The following is an 18,036-nucleotide window of genomic DNA, read 5'->3' as shown; positions in this document are numbered from 1 at the left end:
GGATTTTGTATTGTTTCTTAGAGAAATTTTGTCCTGCTTTTCTACCCTGGTAGATGAAGCTCTGGTTGACATCCTGCTTCTTTGCTTTTGAGAATAGAATTAGATTGCTATTCTCTTCACATAGTTTTAAATTTAAAAAATTGGATAACTGTTCAGTTCTTATCAAGATCTAAAACAGCTTGCTAAAGCCATAACAAAGAAAGTCTGTGATCCCCTCCCAGCCCATGAACACTAGGTGCTCGTCATCTGTTTTAAGATGCTTGTTCCCACTATGTGAGTTAGATAGCTATATATGTCGTCTATGTTACCTCTGTTGGAGAAGTTGAAATGAATGGATAAAAATGTTGACCTTAGTATAAAAGAATTTTGATATATTCTTTTCTGTTCTTGGAATAGGCTTCAGGAGTCTGTTCTGCTTTTTATCAGGTTTTGAATATTGTCCATATCCTCAACTTTTTTTTCTTTCCTTGTGTGTGCTACTTTAATCTTTTCCACAAAATATGTATTTCCAGAAAATAAATAGAAGTGTTTCTGCATCATATTAACTTTGAACACTAAGGCCCCAGTTCTGTAAGAAGAGTTCTTGTTGATGTAATTTACATTTTAGGTAGGCAGAGGAGCTTGTTTATGTGATAATCTCAGTAGGAACAAAAATAGACAAGGCATGCAAATAGGGGGTTTTTTATGAGTTACCTCAACATAGGAAAAGACGATTTGATAAGGAAAATGAGATAGAAAGAGATCGGATTGGAATACAGATGATATAAAGTGAAAGGGTTCAAGTGGGCACAAGATCTGAATATTTTTAGTAGAAGCAGCCAGTGACATGGAGATACGATTTATACGATGCCTAGTTAACAGGTAGACTTTTACATTGTACTATTTTTTTTAAACCCCATTTAGTGGCACTGATGCAAATAAGGCATTTTTAGCATGTGATTAATTTTATCTTCATCTAGACATCTGTTTTTCTCTGGCTACAAGACAGATGAGATGAATCCCACCTGAACTGTCTACTCCTCTTTTAGTGCTAGTTCGTGCTGAAGATAAGCCATTCCTTCTGTCAGTTGATCTAAAATGTTTGGGAACTTGTTAATTTAAAAAAACCAAACCAAAACAACACACAGTTATCTGAACATTGTCTGTAAAACTAAACACTTGGAGGATGCCAATGATGTCTTAGTTCAGTTGCCTGAGATGCATGCATTAACATAGTCTTTAATTGTGTAATCACATGTTTTCCCCTCACCCACTCAGCAGTCCTGGCTTTTGTGGATAGGAAGCAAGAGTAAATTGAGATTGTGTAATGGAAGATGTTAGTGTTTGCTGGACCCTTTCCAGCTGCTGAAGTAAATGCAGAATAGTGCAGGCCATCAAAGAAGGGTAAGGGTACTTGTTTCTAGGTCTCTTCTGCTATGGACTTACGATGGAATACTGGATAGACATGCTGATGATCACATTTGGGCTTTGCTGAGTCCCCTCAGTGGAAGATCACCATTGTACTGTTGGATCCAGGCTTTTGTGTCTGAACATTCTGTGCCAGACAGTGGAAGGTGGTTGTTTCTGAAGAGTTGGGGTTTTTAGCATTTATAATTACTCTGATGGATTTTCTTTAGTTATTTCTATCATAGATAAAGATAGCAGTGGGTTTTCTAGTTGAAGTTTCTTTCAGTTCATACCTCTTGAACAAAGAAATATTGTTGCATGCGACTCTGAACAGAAGATCATATTATTAGTGTTTTAAAAAAATTTGCTATTTTACAACATCTGTCATAGTAGTAACTGACAGATGTTTACTACTGGCTGGCTTTGATAAGAGTCTTCCTTCAGTATCATTTAAAAGACCATGGATGTGAGACTGAAGCACTTTATCCTAGAATATTTCATGTCAGCAGCCTATGATGTGAATGAAACATCAGAGAAAGCTTGTCACAGGCACCCTGACTGGAAAAGGGACAAGGTCTCCAGTTCTCTATTGCCTTAGACAAATGGCATTGTCTTGTTTAATGTATCAAGTTCATTCTTGACTTCAATTAGGTTTCCTGCTCCTATTTCAGAATTAAGAAGAATGAAAACTCTGAACTGCTGCTGCTGTAAAAATTACATGAAGACAGATAACTTTCCCTATGTAATTCCATATTCGAAAAAGGCCTTTGCTGCCCTTTTAGCAGTTAGGAACTGCAAGGTGCATTTGTTTTCTAGTACAATGCCAGATATTTTAAAATTCATTTAGGTTCAACTGATTTTCTAAAGAATATGGATCTATAAAAGTAATATCAGAGCAATCTGGCATGGGGTCTTCTTTTTGTAAAAAAACAAACAAAAAAAACCCCAAAAACCCCACAAAAAAACTCCTCACAAAACCAATAAAAACCCAAAAGAATGCCTCTCCTACTGAGACTGGCTTGACCATACTTTTGAAACTGCTAGACATGGTTAATTAGGGCTTTCTGTAGTAAGCTTTGAAACATTCATGAAATAGCACAAGTTGAGGTGGATTAAATGTTTTATAAATACATTCAACACTAATAAAAAAATACCACACAACATAACTGATTTTGTTATATCATATCCTGGTGTAAAATGGCATAAGCTATGGCACAATGTTTCAGCACTAATCCACACACATTAGATCAGCATTTTATGTCTTGGCCTGTTTATATAAATTCTAGTTGAAGTACGAATAAACTTTTCCTTACTCCAGTTAGCACTGTGTATATCTGATGGTAGGCTGGAACTCTTTCCTGGAAAAGAAGAAGGAATATGGGGAGAAAAAGAGATTAAATGAACTTTACTTCTAATAGCAAATATCCTTAGTTGGCATTTGGTAGTAGAGGCAAAAAAATAAACATAGAAAATGTTTTTATCACAGTGGTTTTTTTCCTTTAGTGAAAAGCTACAGGTAATAGTCAGAGCATAGAATTTAAATGAAAGGCATGATTATCTTAATTAACTGATGCCCTGTGTTATATGTATAATAATACTTTTTCTTCCAGCATACATGCATGTATATGTATGTAAAATATGTGGAAATTATAATGATGTAGATAAACTCAATATATCTGTAGACAGAAAGAACTGAACGTGGCTTTAAAAGACAACTTCAGTCAATCCCTTCACCTGTTTGTTTATCTTGGAGTTCTTGATTCAGCACAGTATTTATGGAACAGATACTACTCATTTAATACAATACTTTTCTCATTTGAGGGTATTATTTTGGAAAATGTCAGTTTAGAGCTGAGAGAAATAAAGCAGTTTGGCAAGAAGCATCAGGAGACTTGGCTACAGTTCCTATATGCATCTCTGAGACAGAACTTTCTTCAGCAGTGCTCTCTTCTTACTTCTTGACAACTTGCACTGGATGACTTTTTGTTTGTTCCCCCTTGAATTTTTCATTCTCTTGTGGTTAGACTGAATTGTGGGTTTTGGAGCAGAGGTACACCAGCATATTTTTTTTAATTTTTCTTTTTTTTTTTTAAACTATCCTTTCTAAGATCTCAATGGTTCTTGACCTGTGTGCAAAGAGACTTCACCTGGTGACTTTTCTTTTGGCTAAGTGAATATGTTGTGCTTAAATTTTTGCAAAGCACAAGTTTTTCTGTTTAACCAAGCCTGCAAATCTAATGTGACTTGAATAATCTTTAATCTGTGAAAGTTAAAGCTGAGAATTGTGTGGAAATATTTGGGTTTGATGTGGAAAAAAGCCAAAAAAAGTTTCAAGTTAGAAAACTTGAAGCTAAGTTATTTACAGGAGTTTTGTTCAGCCAGAGTAAGCCAAAACAGCAAGGTTTTTGGCCCAGTTCCTGTCATGTATTTTAGCGGGAAACAATACAAACAAACTAGTCTTCCTCTGACTCAATTCCTATTCTTACCTAGCCCTGCCCACTCATTTTATATTTTATATGAATGGAGATGTGCAGAGTTTCATTTGATGTAGGTTCTCCCAACTAGAGTTCTAAAATTCATTTTAGAATGAGAATTGATGAGTACAAAATACACCTTTCTTTCAATTTGCTAGGTATCCTTTTAGGGTAAGTAGGTAGGAGCATGGAGGAAGTTAAAATTAGTCATCACCTCACTCTTGACTATGTCAGTTGGAGTAATAAAGCCATTACCATTGCTTTAGGTTTTGGGGTTTTTTGGCAGAGTTGTGATTGCAGCATTGTAGGTATATCTAAATATTCTACCATAGGTGCCAATAGCAGCTCAAGAGTTCAGGGTGTGTGAATAAATATGGAGTCATTTTATACAGTCCATGGTATAGTTAAATCAAAAGTATTGGTATCTGAGCTAGATAGACTGATACCAGGTTACACTCAACACGCTGCTTTTCTGCTTTGGACTATATACCTAACTTGGGCAGGAGGGGAGAAGTAAAACTTCAGTAATCCTGCTGTTAAAGGCAAGATTTAATGGGCTACCTTTTGGGGGGTTGGCCATCCTATCCAATTATTAGATGTTGCAGGAAAGTGGCTAGTGTTTCTTAAAGTCTGAAAAAAGAAGCTGTAGTTTAATTGGAAAGGAGAGATGGATTATTGCAATAGATGATGAAGCAGATTGACTGCAAAGGAAAAATTCTTAGAGCAGGAGTTAAGAATGAACAGAATTGCTTTTGTTACTTTTGCTGCTTTTGCCTGATGTTATACTTAGGCTTTATAAAACTTTAAAAAAGAAAATCTGATAGGAAATAAGTCTCATAACTGAACTTAGCATTGCATCATATCTAGCTTCATTGGAAATTTTTTGTCAAAAAGATGGTGACTGGAAGGCTGGGGGTTTTATTGCTTGTTTTCATTTATTATTTTTTTAATCACTGCTGTCACTGTAGAGAATCTATGTTACTTTATGGATATGAAATGTGATTGTACAACTTCAAAAGAAGGGTCTACAAGCACAAGATCTTGTCTCCAGACACTGGCAATAAATACATGTCCTGTAAGAACAGAGAAAATGTTTATGATATTTCTCCTGAGTGCTGTCTCAATCTCTAATTTCCGTTCAATGTATTTTCTGACAGAGTTCTACCTGTTTTTTGCTGGGAATCAGTTTTTTTTAAAGAATGAGTCCTTCGTGTCTCTTGTTATGATTTTATTTCTTCCTTAATTATTGCATGTGTTAACAGCTTGTATTCAAAGGTGAAAATAACTTTGTATGTGAAAAAGTAGAAGAGGAGGGAATCCACTAAAAAACCCCCACCTATAAATTAGAGGTAAAAATAAAGTATAGACTACCACACTCTGAAAAGGAGGAAAATAAACAGAAAGAGGATGAAATTGAAGACAATGTCAAGGGTGAAATAATGAAATCCTTATGTATACATGATGTTAAACAGACGATAAATGATTGCTTGGTGGAGTGAGGGGAATCTTGATTATAATCAACTTTGTCAGTCTGGATGATGGGCTCATGTTCTGAGAAGACTGGAGAATTGATGAGAGAGTTTCTAAACAGCATGTAACTTCAAAAAGCTTTTGGGAAGAGATGCATTATGATGTAGGAGAGCTGGGTGGTTCTTGTAATGCTTTTTTATTTTATTTGCCCAAACTCAAACAATGGTAAAACATACAGTCTTTCACTTAATGATTTGTGTAGGTACTAGACAGAAGTATTAAACTTTTAACTCAACAGGTTTATTCTGTCTTTCACTAAATCTTCATTAAAGCAGTCAAGACACATTTGCTGTCTCAATATAGTTTTTTTCACTCATCTCTGAGATAAGATCTGCAATCCCCTAGCTGATTTACTTAACCTGGTTCATAGTCCTAGTTCATAGTAGTGCCTCATGACTAGTGATTCATACCTTCATACCTCCATATGGCTTTTGCACCTACTCACCACACATTACGCATGCAAAATGAGCAATTCATTCCTAGCACTTGGATTTTCCATTCTTGTGGGACTATGCTCACTCTATAATAAAGATTTATTATTTTATTAATTTTGAGCAGCATTGTTCAGGGCAGCACTTTCAACCCCTGAGTGGAAAGATGCACTTATAATGGCCAGTGGAATTGCTGGAATTGTAACTGCTGCTTCTCATTCACCAAGTCTGGGGTAAATCAAGGTGCACTGTCACAAGAGCCTCAGTCCCTGTAGCCATTTTTTGGACACAAGATCTTTGGGTTTTCTTGTGATTCTTCAAGAATTGATTTCTCTGTTTCTTTTTTTACATTCTTGGGATAATGTGGACTCCCTTGGCAGCCTGTTATATTTCCATTTTTATAGAGTATGTGGATCTTGCAAGTCTGAGGGAGCAACACATGGTATAATTCTCTCAATACTGCCTATTGGAGCATCATCTGTACACCTGTAACTGCTAATCACTCAAGAGTTTCTGTGGGGAGAGACATGGTAGTTCTAATCAAAAAGTGATCCCAAAAGTAGTCTATCATATATGCAATGTGGATGGTTCAAGGTACAGGACCATGAAATGAAATTAACTGTCTAAACACAGTTTAAACAAATGCCTTCTATAAGAAGAGTTGAAATAAAGCGTCTGCATCAGACTCTATTTATATTGTTGTCAAACTGCATGGACATCTCATAAACCACTAAGTTCTTTTCTGTAGGCATTTTTTTTAGTTGATGAAAAAAGAGATTAATAGTGTGTGCCTTTATGGCAAACAGTGATGTTCATCTAGTCTAATTACTATCTATTTAAATAAAATTGAAAGCAGATTGATATTTTGAAGCACTTTCACGAAGCACAAAAGACTCAAAAATCTAATAGGGTGTTAAATTGGAATGCATGTTCCAGAGGAACATTTTGTTTACACTTAACAGCTTAGGAGCAAAAAGGTAACTGTAGGTTTAAAGAAAGTACTATTCTTTGAACTTTTATGGAGAAGTTAGTTTTGTGTTGCAGCTCAGAATATTGCTAAATGCTGAATTCATTACCTTTCCTTATAATTTTTTTTTTTTTTGCAAGCTATTATGTTGGACAATACTTCTACACTGCTGTTTGATTTAAAAGATCAAAGCTGTTCTCTGAAGAGTTTTGATTAACTGTGAAGACTGGCTATGTTCAACACTAATAGGTATACTAAAGTGCTGCCAAGATTAATGTGGAGATGACCCTGTGCCTATTTTCAGAATCGCAGGGGGGCGAATTCTGTCAACAGTGAAGATGCATTTGATAAAAGACCGAAGCAATGGGGATCCTTTCTGTCAGGCAGTAGAGGAAGTTGTACAAGATTTGGACTTGAAGATTAAAAATATTATCGATTCACAACATGAAGTCTTGACTGCCAGCACTACTGGAGTCAGTCCAGCACGGGTAATGGGACATCTTTTGTTCTTTTTACTATTTAGCTTTACAAGAAAGCAAATGTCTTTTCCTTTTTTTATTTCTTTTTTGAAGGACTTCATATAGAGTATTATCTTTTCCTAACAGTACAGAGCAGTGTCATTTCCTCTATGCTGTGGTTTTAAACTTGTTGAAAGACTTATACTTGAGGATTACAGTATGGATTTCAAAATACTGATTTACTTAAACTAAACTTTTTACCTCAAAATTGTAAATAAAATACTCTTCAAAACTTAATTTGTGCAGTTGTTACAGATGTAGATACTTAAAACTGTCAGGATTGCCACTAATTCCAAGGCATTAGAGCTATAACAAATTTCCAAATAAAAAAACTCATGAAGGTGGAATTAAGATTTGAGAACATAAATGAGTAATTTTGATTAAAGGACACAGGGTTTAACTAGCTCAGCATCAAGTATTTCTAAGGGTAATGCATTCAAAATAAGGTTAAATATGAAAGAAGTGAAAAACATGGTGAAATATGGAGTAGGAGGGGAGTAAAAATAAAACTTCAAACAATCAACGTGTAAGTTTTTCTCTTTTAGTGTTTCAAGACACTAATGAAACTATTAATGATTTTAGTTTCATGGAAGGAATCGGGATATTTAAAGTTCTTTGTCAGATGTGGAGAACAGAATACAGGCTTTCTATTTGTGGTTTCTGTACTTTGAATCTACTCAGGTTTATATTATGATCCTTTTGTCATCAACCAACTTCAATTATTTTATTTTACATTGTTGATAGATAAAATGTCTAATGTCATGTATTTTTGTCTAGGAAACATTTTAAAACTTATGGACACTTTGAATGTACATACATTGTTAGAATGCTTTGTTTTGTGAAATCACTGGAATTACCCCATGGTAACATAAGATTTTTAACAAATTTAATCAGACTTCCAATATGCTTTTTCTTTACTAAAGAGCTAAAACCATTTAAACCCTAGGTTTAAATGCGTGTTTCCACTGAACAGTTGGAATATGTATTTCATCCTCATTTTCCTGTTTCCTCTGAATCTTTCATCCTTGTATTTCCCTGTTTCTATTTCATATCCTTCTATTTCTTTCTCTTTCCTGTCTGAAAAATTGATTACTGTTATCAGTTCTGTCTTTATTTAGCTAATTGTATTATCAATACCTTTTTTTAAAATTATTTAGATTATTATAAGCCAGGTGAAATGATTTTAACAAAACTTCATTCTTCAAAGAAATTAACAAAAAAATTGCTCTTCCAAAATTGCTTGTGCTTCTTATTGTTCTCCATAGCTTGAGTTCATAATCTAATGACTCTGTAGAAATGTTTACCAGTATCCTTGTTGAGGCAGAAAATGGCAAAGATGGTTGCATCCTGATGTTGTTAGGAAATGGGTTAAACAATCCCATTGAGAGCAGTGTGAAGTTTATATTTTTCTCAAAATGGGCACCTGAGGGCAACTTATGAACTTAATTATATTACTGTGAATCTATGTTGAAGTTTTTTGCAATTCTTGAGTTGGACAGAGCCAGTTCCAGCCGGCTCCAAGATGGACCTGCTGCTGGCCAAAGCTCAGCTAATCTGTGATGGTGGTAGCACCTCTTGAATAACATTTAAGAAAGGGTAAAAAATGCTGTACAACAGCAATTGGGAGAGAGGACTGAGAATATATGAAAGAAACTCTGCAAGCACTAAGGTCAGTGAAGGAGGAGGGGGAGAAGGTGCTCCAGGCACCAAAGAAGAGATTCTCCTGCAGGCCATGAAGACCATGGCGATGCAGGAGCAGATGGACGTGCCCTGAAGAAAGCCGTGACCCTGTGGAGACCCCACATGCAGCAGGTTCCTGACAGAAACAGTAGTCCATAGAGAGGAGCCCCCACAGAAGCAGGTTTTCTGGCAGAACCTGTGACCTCATGGGGGACCCATGCTGGAGCAGTCTGTTCCTGAAGGACTGTACTCTGTGGAAAGGACCCACACTGGAGGAGTTTGTGAAGAAGTGCAGCTCATGGGAAGGACTCAGGTTGTAGAAGTTCATGAAGGACCGTATCCCATGGGGGGGCACCCCACAAAGGAGTGGAAGAGCATGAGGAAGAAAGAGCAGCAGAGATGAAGCATTAGGAACTGACCACAACCCTCAATCCCCATTCCCCTGTGCCACTCAGAGGAAGGAGCTAGAGGAGTTGGGAGTGAAGTTGAGTCTGGGAAGAAGGGAGGGGTCCTATTCTGATAAATTGGCAGTGAATTACATTAATTTCCTTAAGTCAAGCCTGTTTTGCCCATGATTGTAATTGATAAGTGAACTCTTGTCCTCATCTCGACTCCATGAGCTTTTCATCATGTATTCTCTCCCTGTCCTCTTGAGGATGGGGAGCGATAGAATGGCTTGGTGGGCATCTGGTGGCTAGCCAAGGTCAATCCACCACAGTCTTTTGTGCTGCCCAATGTGGAGCCCGAGGAATTGGAGATAAGGTCAGTAATTGGGAGGGGTAACGGGCAAAATGTGGCCTGAACATTGCTAGAGAGTGGAATAAGTGTGTGGAATTTTGGGGTTTGTAATTGTGAAGGGATGAAGGGTGGAATGTGCGCAAATTGTCTACCTTTGTTGGTGTTGTGATGATGCTATTTTGATTTTGTTGTGGGGAATTCTTTTTGTTGATGTAAATGAAGTTTGTGAAGATTGTGTGACAAATGTATATTTTAATGATAATTCTTAAATATGCAATTCACAGAGTTGGGGGGTGCAAAAGGGAGCTTAGACAAATATTAGGAGACTGATACCAAATCACGTATTTTAGTGGAGCTTGGTGTGGAAGATCATTTTACTAAGCATATAGAGGGGTAGGTTACCATCACTAATTAAAATAAAACCAAACCTCTATAAGTTTTCCAATTTGAGCTGTATAAAAAAATTGGAGCGTCTGTATTGTTCCATTAAGATCTCAGGACAGCAAAGATTAATGCTCTGTGTTGAGTTTCACATATAAGCTTGGGTTTGGGTTTGGTTTTTTTTTTTTTTTAAATGTGTTTTGTTTTTTACTTTGTAAAGAAACCCTTAAACCTCGATGCTATGATTTTTCAGAAAAATTCTTACATATTCAGAATAAGTTCTGGGTTTGATAGGATGTTATGTTTTTTCATGCATAAGAAATTGAATCATTTATTTGAGTGCAAATTTAAAATATGATCTTAACTATAGACCTGAAAATGATGCCTCTACTAGCTCCTGGGAAGACTGTTTCCTCATAAAATGTACCTGAAAAGAGTTACTTCATTAGAAAAATATTTGATTTTCTCCTGCCAGTGGCAGTTTTCTTCCATCATTGCTCAGTTTTCCTGCAAATACCTGTTTTATAAGTATCTAGACCTCCAGGAAAAGTTACTACTTTATGCAGTAGGAAGCACTACTTTGTGTTGAAGCCTACACGAGTAACTAATAGGAATTATGATTAATTTCTTCCTGAGAAATTTAGTACTGTAGATGGAATCTGGCTGGTGTTTCTGGAACTAACCAGAATAGTCTGGAGCAGCTAATGGTCACTAACCTCGAAAGAGTGATCAACTATTTTCTTGAAAAAATAATTTGAATCATGATTTTAAGCTTACTAATAAACAAGATTCTTATGGCAGGGCTTGTTGTCTTGCCTGAAGTTCTAATAGTGCCTTGGACGATGGGATTGTAGTCTATGGTTAAGACATCAAGTCACTGTTGTAGCACATGAGAATTCTGAAGGTCATCTTATGACAGTTAGAAGGTTATGCTATATTCTAAAGATTATTTTTTTTCCTTTGTGTATAGTCAGTTAAGATGATGCCAAATTTGTTCTTTTCTCATTAAGACAAATTTACCATGACACACATGACATTTTATAAAAATCTATGATGTGGTGATGTAATGACTGAAGAGGTTCAGAATAAATTTTGAGGAAATTAAATGGTACTGAAATAGGCCAATTCTGTAGAGCCAAGTAACAACCATTTCTGTAATTGCTATTTCTAGCTATTGATTATAACTTATAGTAACTGACTGACATGTGTTGCTATGGTTTCTTGAAAGCTACATATACTAATTGATGTAATCAAATAGAGAGAGAAATAGAATTTGATCTTTTCAAGACTGTGTTTAAAAGCAGTTAACTGATTAGATAAATGCAGTTCATTGCCTGTCCTGTCCTTCTGAACAAAGTCAGGCTTTTCAACATTTCTGTGTAAATAAGAAAGCCTATAGTTTTTAAAATTTACTACTATGTATTAAGCACTAAATTTCTCTATGGAACTCCTAGTACTTTTAAAGAAAATTATAGCAAACTTGCAATTCTTGCAGTCCCATAGTGGCTATGGAGTTCTACATCTGTACTGCTTACTGTAGCATTGAGCACTTCCAGATGTGGATTATTATTTTCTTTAAGGAATTCTTTATTCTTGTGGAAAATTATGAGGAATTCATCCTTTTCCAAACATCAGGAGATTGTGCCAAGTACCCCTGTTGTCAAATCTTGATGGAAATCTCACTTTTAACCAACTGCTTTTAGCAGATTCAGTTAGTCAGAGCAGTTGGACTTCACCAGAATGTGCTTGTGTACCCCATAGCACTCAAACTGGTTGTGAGAAAATAATGTTAACTTCTCCTGCATGGGTTCATCACAGATTTGTATATTTATCTGTGTGACTTGCTCATCAGTGTATACCTCCAGCTGGCAGTGATCTAAACTCTATTAATTGCTTGGGATGAGGAAGAAACTTTCCCATGGGCAGGTTCCCCATTAATGCTTACTGGGAAAGGGAAGGAAGGAATTCTAACACCCCATGCAGATAAGGGTTGCTTTTGGAGGTGAACTATTGGTCTGTCTTGCTGACATTTCCTGTTGTATGTTCCTTTTATTTACTTTCAGCCAAAATTGCATTCCATAAATCATGGCACTGTGTATTGTGGCAGAGATACCGTAAAGGTCTTGCTAGTTCTTCTGGATGAAGAAGCTGTCAATCCTCCTACCCAGAACAAAGAAGAACTATTATATGACAATGAAAGCTTAAATTTATTTGGAATCCCCTCTGTTTTGACACTCTTCAGGTGAGTACTACAAGGTTTTTGGTGGGGGTGGGGTGGGGTGGGGTTTAAAGATCTTATACCAAGTGGCTAGCAAAGCATTATTACTTATGCAAAGCAAATGACCAAAGTGCAGTCTGCTGTGAGGCTAGATGTAAAGGGAAGGTATTCCTAGAACAGTCTCAAGTTCCCAAGAGTATTCTACCTCCTCATTCACATTTTCTGTATCTTCAAGATGTTTTTCTAATACAGACTTTTTGAGCTAGTACATTTCTGGGCTGCACAAAACCCATGAAGGAATATCCTTTGCAAAAAAACCTTCCAAATACTCAACTCTTTAAGTTGAGTTTGAACTCCTAAGTTCAAATACTCTCTGTTCAGTAGCTAATTGCATTACTATTCAATGTGAAGATGGCTCCTTTGTCTAGCTATGACACAAGGGATTTTTGTATTATATCCTGTTTTCTTCCTACATAGTAATTATTTTGTGAAGACAGTTTGAAATAGTTAAATAGTTTTTCATATCCTGATCCACCAATCAGGATAGTATTGCACAAAGGATGTTGAAATAAATTCACATGCATGAAGATTTATTAGTAGGGTCTGTAGCTGATGGCATACATTGACTCAAATGCTGAAAGTTGCTTTTGGGGAAGAATAAAATCAAAAGAGGAGGGAGAGAGAGAAGAAAGAGAAAACTCTCCCTGGTGGCCAGCTGGGAAGTAAAGCAGCCGGGATTCCCAGATAAGCATCCTCTATAGTACAGTGGTTGGTTCCCCAATAGTGCTTTTCCCAGGGTAACTATATTGTCTTTACAAGGACCTGCTTAAACCCCTTATTGGCTGTCCCCACTTTTGGTGCCTTTAGTGGTGATTGGAGCATCTCTTTATCAGGGCTGTGTGGCTACGTGCTTATTAACCTCTGTGCATGCACATGTTTGGGTTCCCTAACATAAAAGAGCTACAATGAAAAGGGTAGGAAAAGTGGGGAAGAAGGGTGTGTTTGTTTATGCTGTGGCAGTTATTTCCCGTGAGATCCCACCATAACAACACCATCAGAGTGTGCAGGAGCAAGGCTGTGAGGATAACAGCAAGGAAAGAGAAAAACAGTGATAGATTCTAAATTGGAAGATGGAGGATCCTAAAGGTTTAAGAATTTAAGGGTTCCATTAGATATCTCATTTGACCTCTTTTATCAAAACAAAGGAACTAGCACATTCTAATAAAACTTAAAAAAATCAGTTTCACTAATAGGAATTCTAAATAAACCTGTAATAATTTTTAATATAAAAAGCAGCTTTTAACAACATATTGTGGAATATTCTTTCACCTCTCAAATATCTGTGGATAGTTGTAGATATACATTTCTATTTCATTATGTAACAAACTTAAAATAACCCTGATTTCAGTCTTATTTTTCTATTACCTCAGATGCAGGAAAATTGATCCACATTAATTTTTAAATTGTTTCATTAATTTAATAAACCTCACTGTGGTTGTATTCTTATCAGAATGAAAAGGAGCTTAATCGGTATTAGATTAATGCTCTATGTGAATGGAATCAAGGCCCACCTGAATTCTCATTCTGAATTAAACGCTACTGTTATTCAGAGCTAGAATTCTTGATTATTTTTTTAAAGTAACTCTTTAAATTAAAATGAGTTTCAAACCACTTATTTCTGAATAACAGTGCCCACTGAGTGCTGTGGTTTCACTTACCTTGTTTGATTTTTCCCCAAAAGTATAAAACATTTGTTTGACTTAAAATCTTCTCCATGTAGGTATAAGCATGTACTGCTATCTGGGAATTTATATTGTAATCTAGACAATTCTTGTGTTTTCCTTAGTGGTCAATTTGCTTTAGATTTTATTTTCCAGTATATATTTATTTGAATATTATCTGTGTGCTTCCATTGAAAAATTTGATTTAGAAGTAATTTATTCAAAGTATTGAATTTATAATCCTAAATTATTGTTTTAGGAATAAAAAACTTTGCAAGAAATGAAATAAAACTTGTAAACAGCACCTGTTCTCAATTTTTTTCAAATCTTTCTGTTCTGCATTTCTCTAGAAGCTTTACTGTAAGGCTCCAGTTGTCTTACGAATGCTGAAAACATTAGTACTGCAGAAGATAGTAGCTGTCACCCTGATTTGTGTCAATGTACAGGCACCTCTACAATACAGTATTTTTTTGTTAATGGTTATGTCTCAAATATTTGATCTAGTCCTTTTGCCAATTTAATTTAATAGTAAATCTGCAGTGCTTTACAGGATGAATGGCAGTACCTTGGCAGTAAAGGTTTCTGCAGCTTTCAGATTCTTTTTGCTAATCTGATTCTGTGTATTAGATTGGTCACCTCTATGTTTGTTATTGTTTTATGTTTCTTGATGACATAGTAGTTATTGTTTTGAGTTTTTCACAATGCTTTTTGTTATTTCTAGAGATTTCATTACTGAAGAATTCCAAAATATGTTTAAAGTTTGTGAGTAGTTTTGTCTGAGTTCTGGTCAGTTTGAGAGAGCACTATTAGTTTTTAGGTGAGGACTGAGGTTAAATGAGACCATCTCTTTTTCAAAACTTCAGCATTTTGGGAATTTTTCTTGCTTTGTTTTACTCTTCTTTCAATAAACTTCTGTATCATCTGGGTAGATTTATCTCTCTGCAGTGAAATCCTGCAAAAAAGCTACTACTGAGAAGTAGCTTTTTTTTTGTTGGCTTTCTTTAATTAAAAATATTTTCATTGTAATTTGTGAAATGCATGCATATTTGGGAACTGAAAACGTAAGCACTGACAATACATTCTCAGTGTTTTAGAACATCCTATCCAAACTGAAGTTTTTCTTACTTAATCTGTCCTTCAGTATATCCGTCAAATATTTTCCTTCTCTAAGCACCTCATTTCAATCTTCTGGAAAATATTTTTTTTTAGATTTGCATAATAGAAGTTCATATAAAATTCTCTTGCTATTTTTTTTATTTTGAAGCTGCGTGCAAGGCAGAAGTGTGCTATTTTTCCCATAGTATTTTTAATTTTTTTTTAAGCAAACATAAAAATGATGATAATGGTATTGAAATCAAAGTAAGGGGATTCTAATCAAAGTAATGATATTTATGTTTTAGAGTTAAATTTTGCATGACCATGGATTAAATATTTTCATAATCTTTTGCAATAAAGGTTCTCTCTTTCTGGTTTTGCAGGTTCAACAAATAATCAGGGTTTGGGGCAACTTTTTGCTGCCGGTTTTTATATCATTCCCATCATCTTCCTATCCTATTAATGTTAAAGCTAGTCATTACTTGCTCATTTCTTTTCTTGTTTTGTTTTTTGTTTGTGGTTTGTGTTTTGTTTTGTTTTTTAAATCTCCTGCTATTTGAGGAATACCCATGTTAATCTGGTGTCCAAACAAAGAATCTCTTGGAAAAACCATTTGTGTGGGCACTAAAAAGGAAACTAACCTATCCATGCACTGGAGAAGCAGTGATGATTTAATCAGTTGCTTATCAGTTTTGGAAGAGTGGGATGCTGAGAATTTTGTCATGGGTTACAAAGAGGACTCATGAACCAGAACAACAGTGTAGATGGAAGCATGATGAAGCTACATAATTTGGCAATTTAAATAGCAAAAAACATTGCAAGGTCCTGCAGAAATTTTGCACCACAGACAAATAGAAATAAATAAAATAAAGAATGAGCTAAATAAAATAAATTTTATTTATGGAATAATTGTATAGAATTAGCTAAATAAATAAAACAAAGAATGAGTTATTTTTGAAAAAACTGTCCTCATATGCACACTGGCCTACCATGAGTTTAAACAGAGAACAGATGCACAGATCAGTTCTTATTTTAAGATCACAAAATTCCCTTTTACATGCACCAATAATTGTTTGCATTATATGCATTGAAATTTTTCATTAATATACGTAACTGTTCACATACTGAAATACAGCAGGATGGAAGCATTTTGTTTGAGTACTTCTACTGAAAAGTCTGTAAATATGAGGAAAATTATTCTTCATGTCAACCAGATGGTATTCAAAGGGGTGTGAGTAGAGTGGTGACTCATCACCAGCATTACAAATAATGATACTGTGGCTGCAGAATTACAGTATTGTAAACATACTGCAAAATGATAACAGATATTGGAACTGTAGGTTTGGTTTCATTATGCTGTCTTCAGTTGTCACAGTACACGTGGTTACTTAGAAAGGGAGAAAACAAAGAAAGGCTTGGAGAGTAAAGATACTTGCCTTCTTGTTTCTGAGGAACTTGGTATGGTAGATTAGTTTTTCCTAACAAATTGCTTTTACATGTTCTAAATATTTCTTATCTCTTTTTAATACAGATCTCCAGCACAATCCAATGGATCTTCTCCAAAACCTCTTAGACAATGTATTCAGAAATCTATGGATGAAAAACAAATTAAGGTACTGTGTAGGAATTGCTATATGACTATAGATGCACTGAAGTAATAATGCTAAAATGAAAACAACACTGTTAAAATTCTCAAATACTTGGCTGAAATGTATCCCATAGCTAAAGAAATGTAATTGTGATTAACTCGTGGTAACTGGGCCATTTCAAACAGTGTTGTAATATGTAAAACTCCAGAAGAGAAAGGCTTTAAACTTCTTAATGAAGATCTCTTAATGGAGGTACACACAGTTAATATGTATCTCTTAATTTAACCATCTGTGTATTTCAGGACTGTAGAAATAAAACTATGTGAAAACAGACATAAAACTGAACACAGGCACTTGATTTCAGTTCTGTTAATATAGCCATCCTAAATGTGTAATAATGACTTTTTCATTACATTTTTGGGGGTTTGCTTTTTATTTGTAACATTCTGAGGACATTTTGTGAACAATAAAATAAAGATGCTAATTTTTTGCTATTTTATAGATGAAATGGAACATTACAAAAGTATGTTGGTGTTCTGAGTGGCGCTATTCAAAATAACAACTTGTGTTTCTGAAAATTGCAATCTTCCACTACCGCATTTTACACAGTTCTTTTTTCCTCAAAATTGTCAAACTTGAATGTTGGGACTATGGAAAGAGACAGAGCTTGTATCTTCCACAGCATTTCAACAGAGATAAATAGAAGTAATGACAATATTTTTTAAAAATTTAGTCCTGACAACAGGTAAAAACATAAATGTAACTAGTGTAAAGGAAGAAAACAGAGGTGTTTTAAGCCATCAGAATTCTAGAACAGCACAATGAAAATATCTTTCTGCCACTGGACATGAGAATGACATGTTTCAGAAGAAGAAAGTCATTATAAGGAAGTAAAATGAAAAGCACTAAAGCACAGTCAATATTCCCAGCATATATTTTAAATATACTCCAACTTCATGCTGAGTGCTTTTTTTGGAATGAGGGTGGGGTTGATGATGGGCATTTTGAATACATGCAGTAATTATGGTGAAATTTATCTTAAAAGTCATAGGCAAATTATGAAAGATTGAAGCTGATAAAGTATCTTCATTATATTAATTTTAAGATAAACAGCATATTTAAGTCTCAACTTTACTCATCAAATAACAAAGAATGTGATATGCTGTTTGCATAATACATTGAAATAGATAGTTTTCTTATCTAAATGGAGGTTTTGAAATTGGATTCATGGACAGCTGTTTTCAGTATCAATGTACAAAAATTATTATCTAAAAGTAATTACCTGTCATATTTGAGACCTTTTCTGGA

The 18,036-nt window shown here is 35.1% G+C and overlaps 1 protein-coding gene across 4 annotated transcripts in view; it reads left to right on the top strand.

Annotated features, from left to right (window-relative positions):
- PARPBP (PARP1 binding protein) overlaps nt 1–18,036 on the top strand; it is a 54,760-nt gene that overhangs the window by 25,270 nt on the left and 11,454 nt on the right. For 3 of the 4 annotated variants that reach the window (XM_075754796.1, XM_075754775.1, XM_075754786.1), the window contains exons 7-9: nt 7,093–7,276; nt 12,169–12,347; nt 16,671–16,752. In XM_075754796.1, coding sequence (XP_075610911.1) covers nt 7,093–7,276; nt 12,169–12,347; nt 16,671–16,752 — 445 coding nt within the window. Of the gene's footprint in view, nt 1–6,225; nt 6,384–7,092; nt 7,277–12,168; nt 12,348–16,670; nt 16,753–18,036 lie in introns of those variants that run through there. The other variant, XM_075754806.1, reaches the window with a different exon arrangement.

Source organism: Balearica regulorum, chromosome 1 (genome assembly GCF_011004875.1).
Source record: "Balearica regulorum gibbericeps isolate bBalReg1 chromosome 1, bBalReg1.pri, whole genome shotgun sequence".
Taxonomy (NCBI): domain Eukaryota; kingdom Metazoa; phylum Chordata; class Aves; order Gruiformes; family Gruidae; genus Balearica; species Balearica regulorum.
Note: the sequence above shows the minus strand (reverse complement) of the source record. Positions and strands in the feature narration are given on the sequence as shown.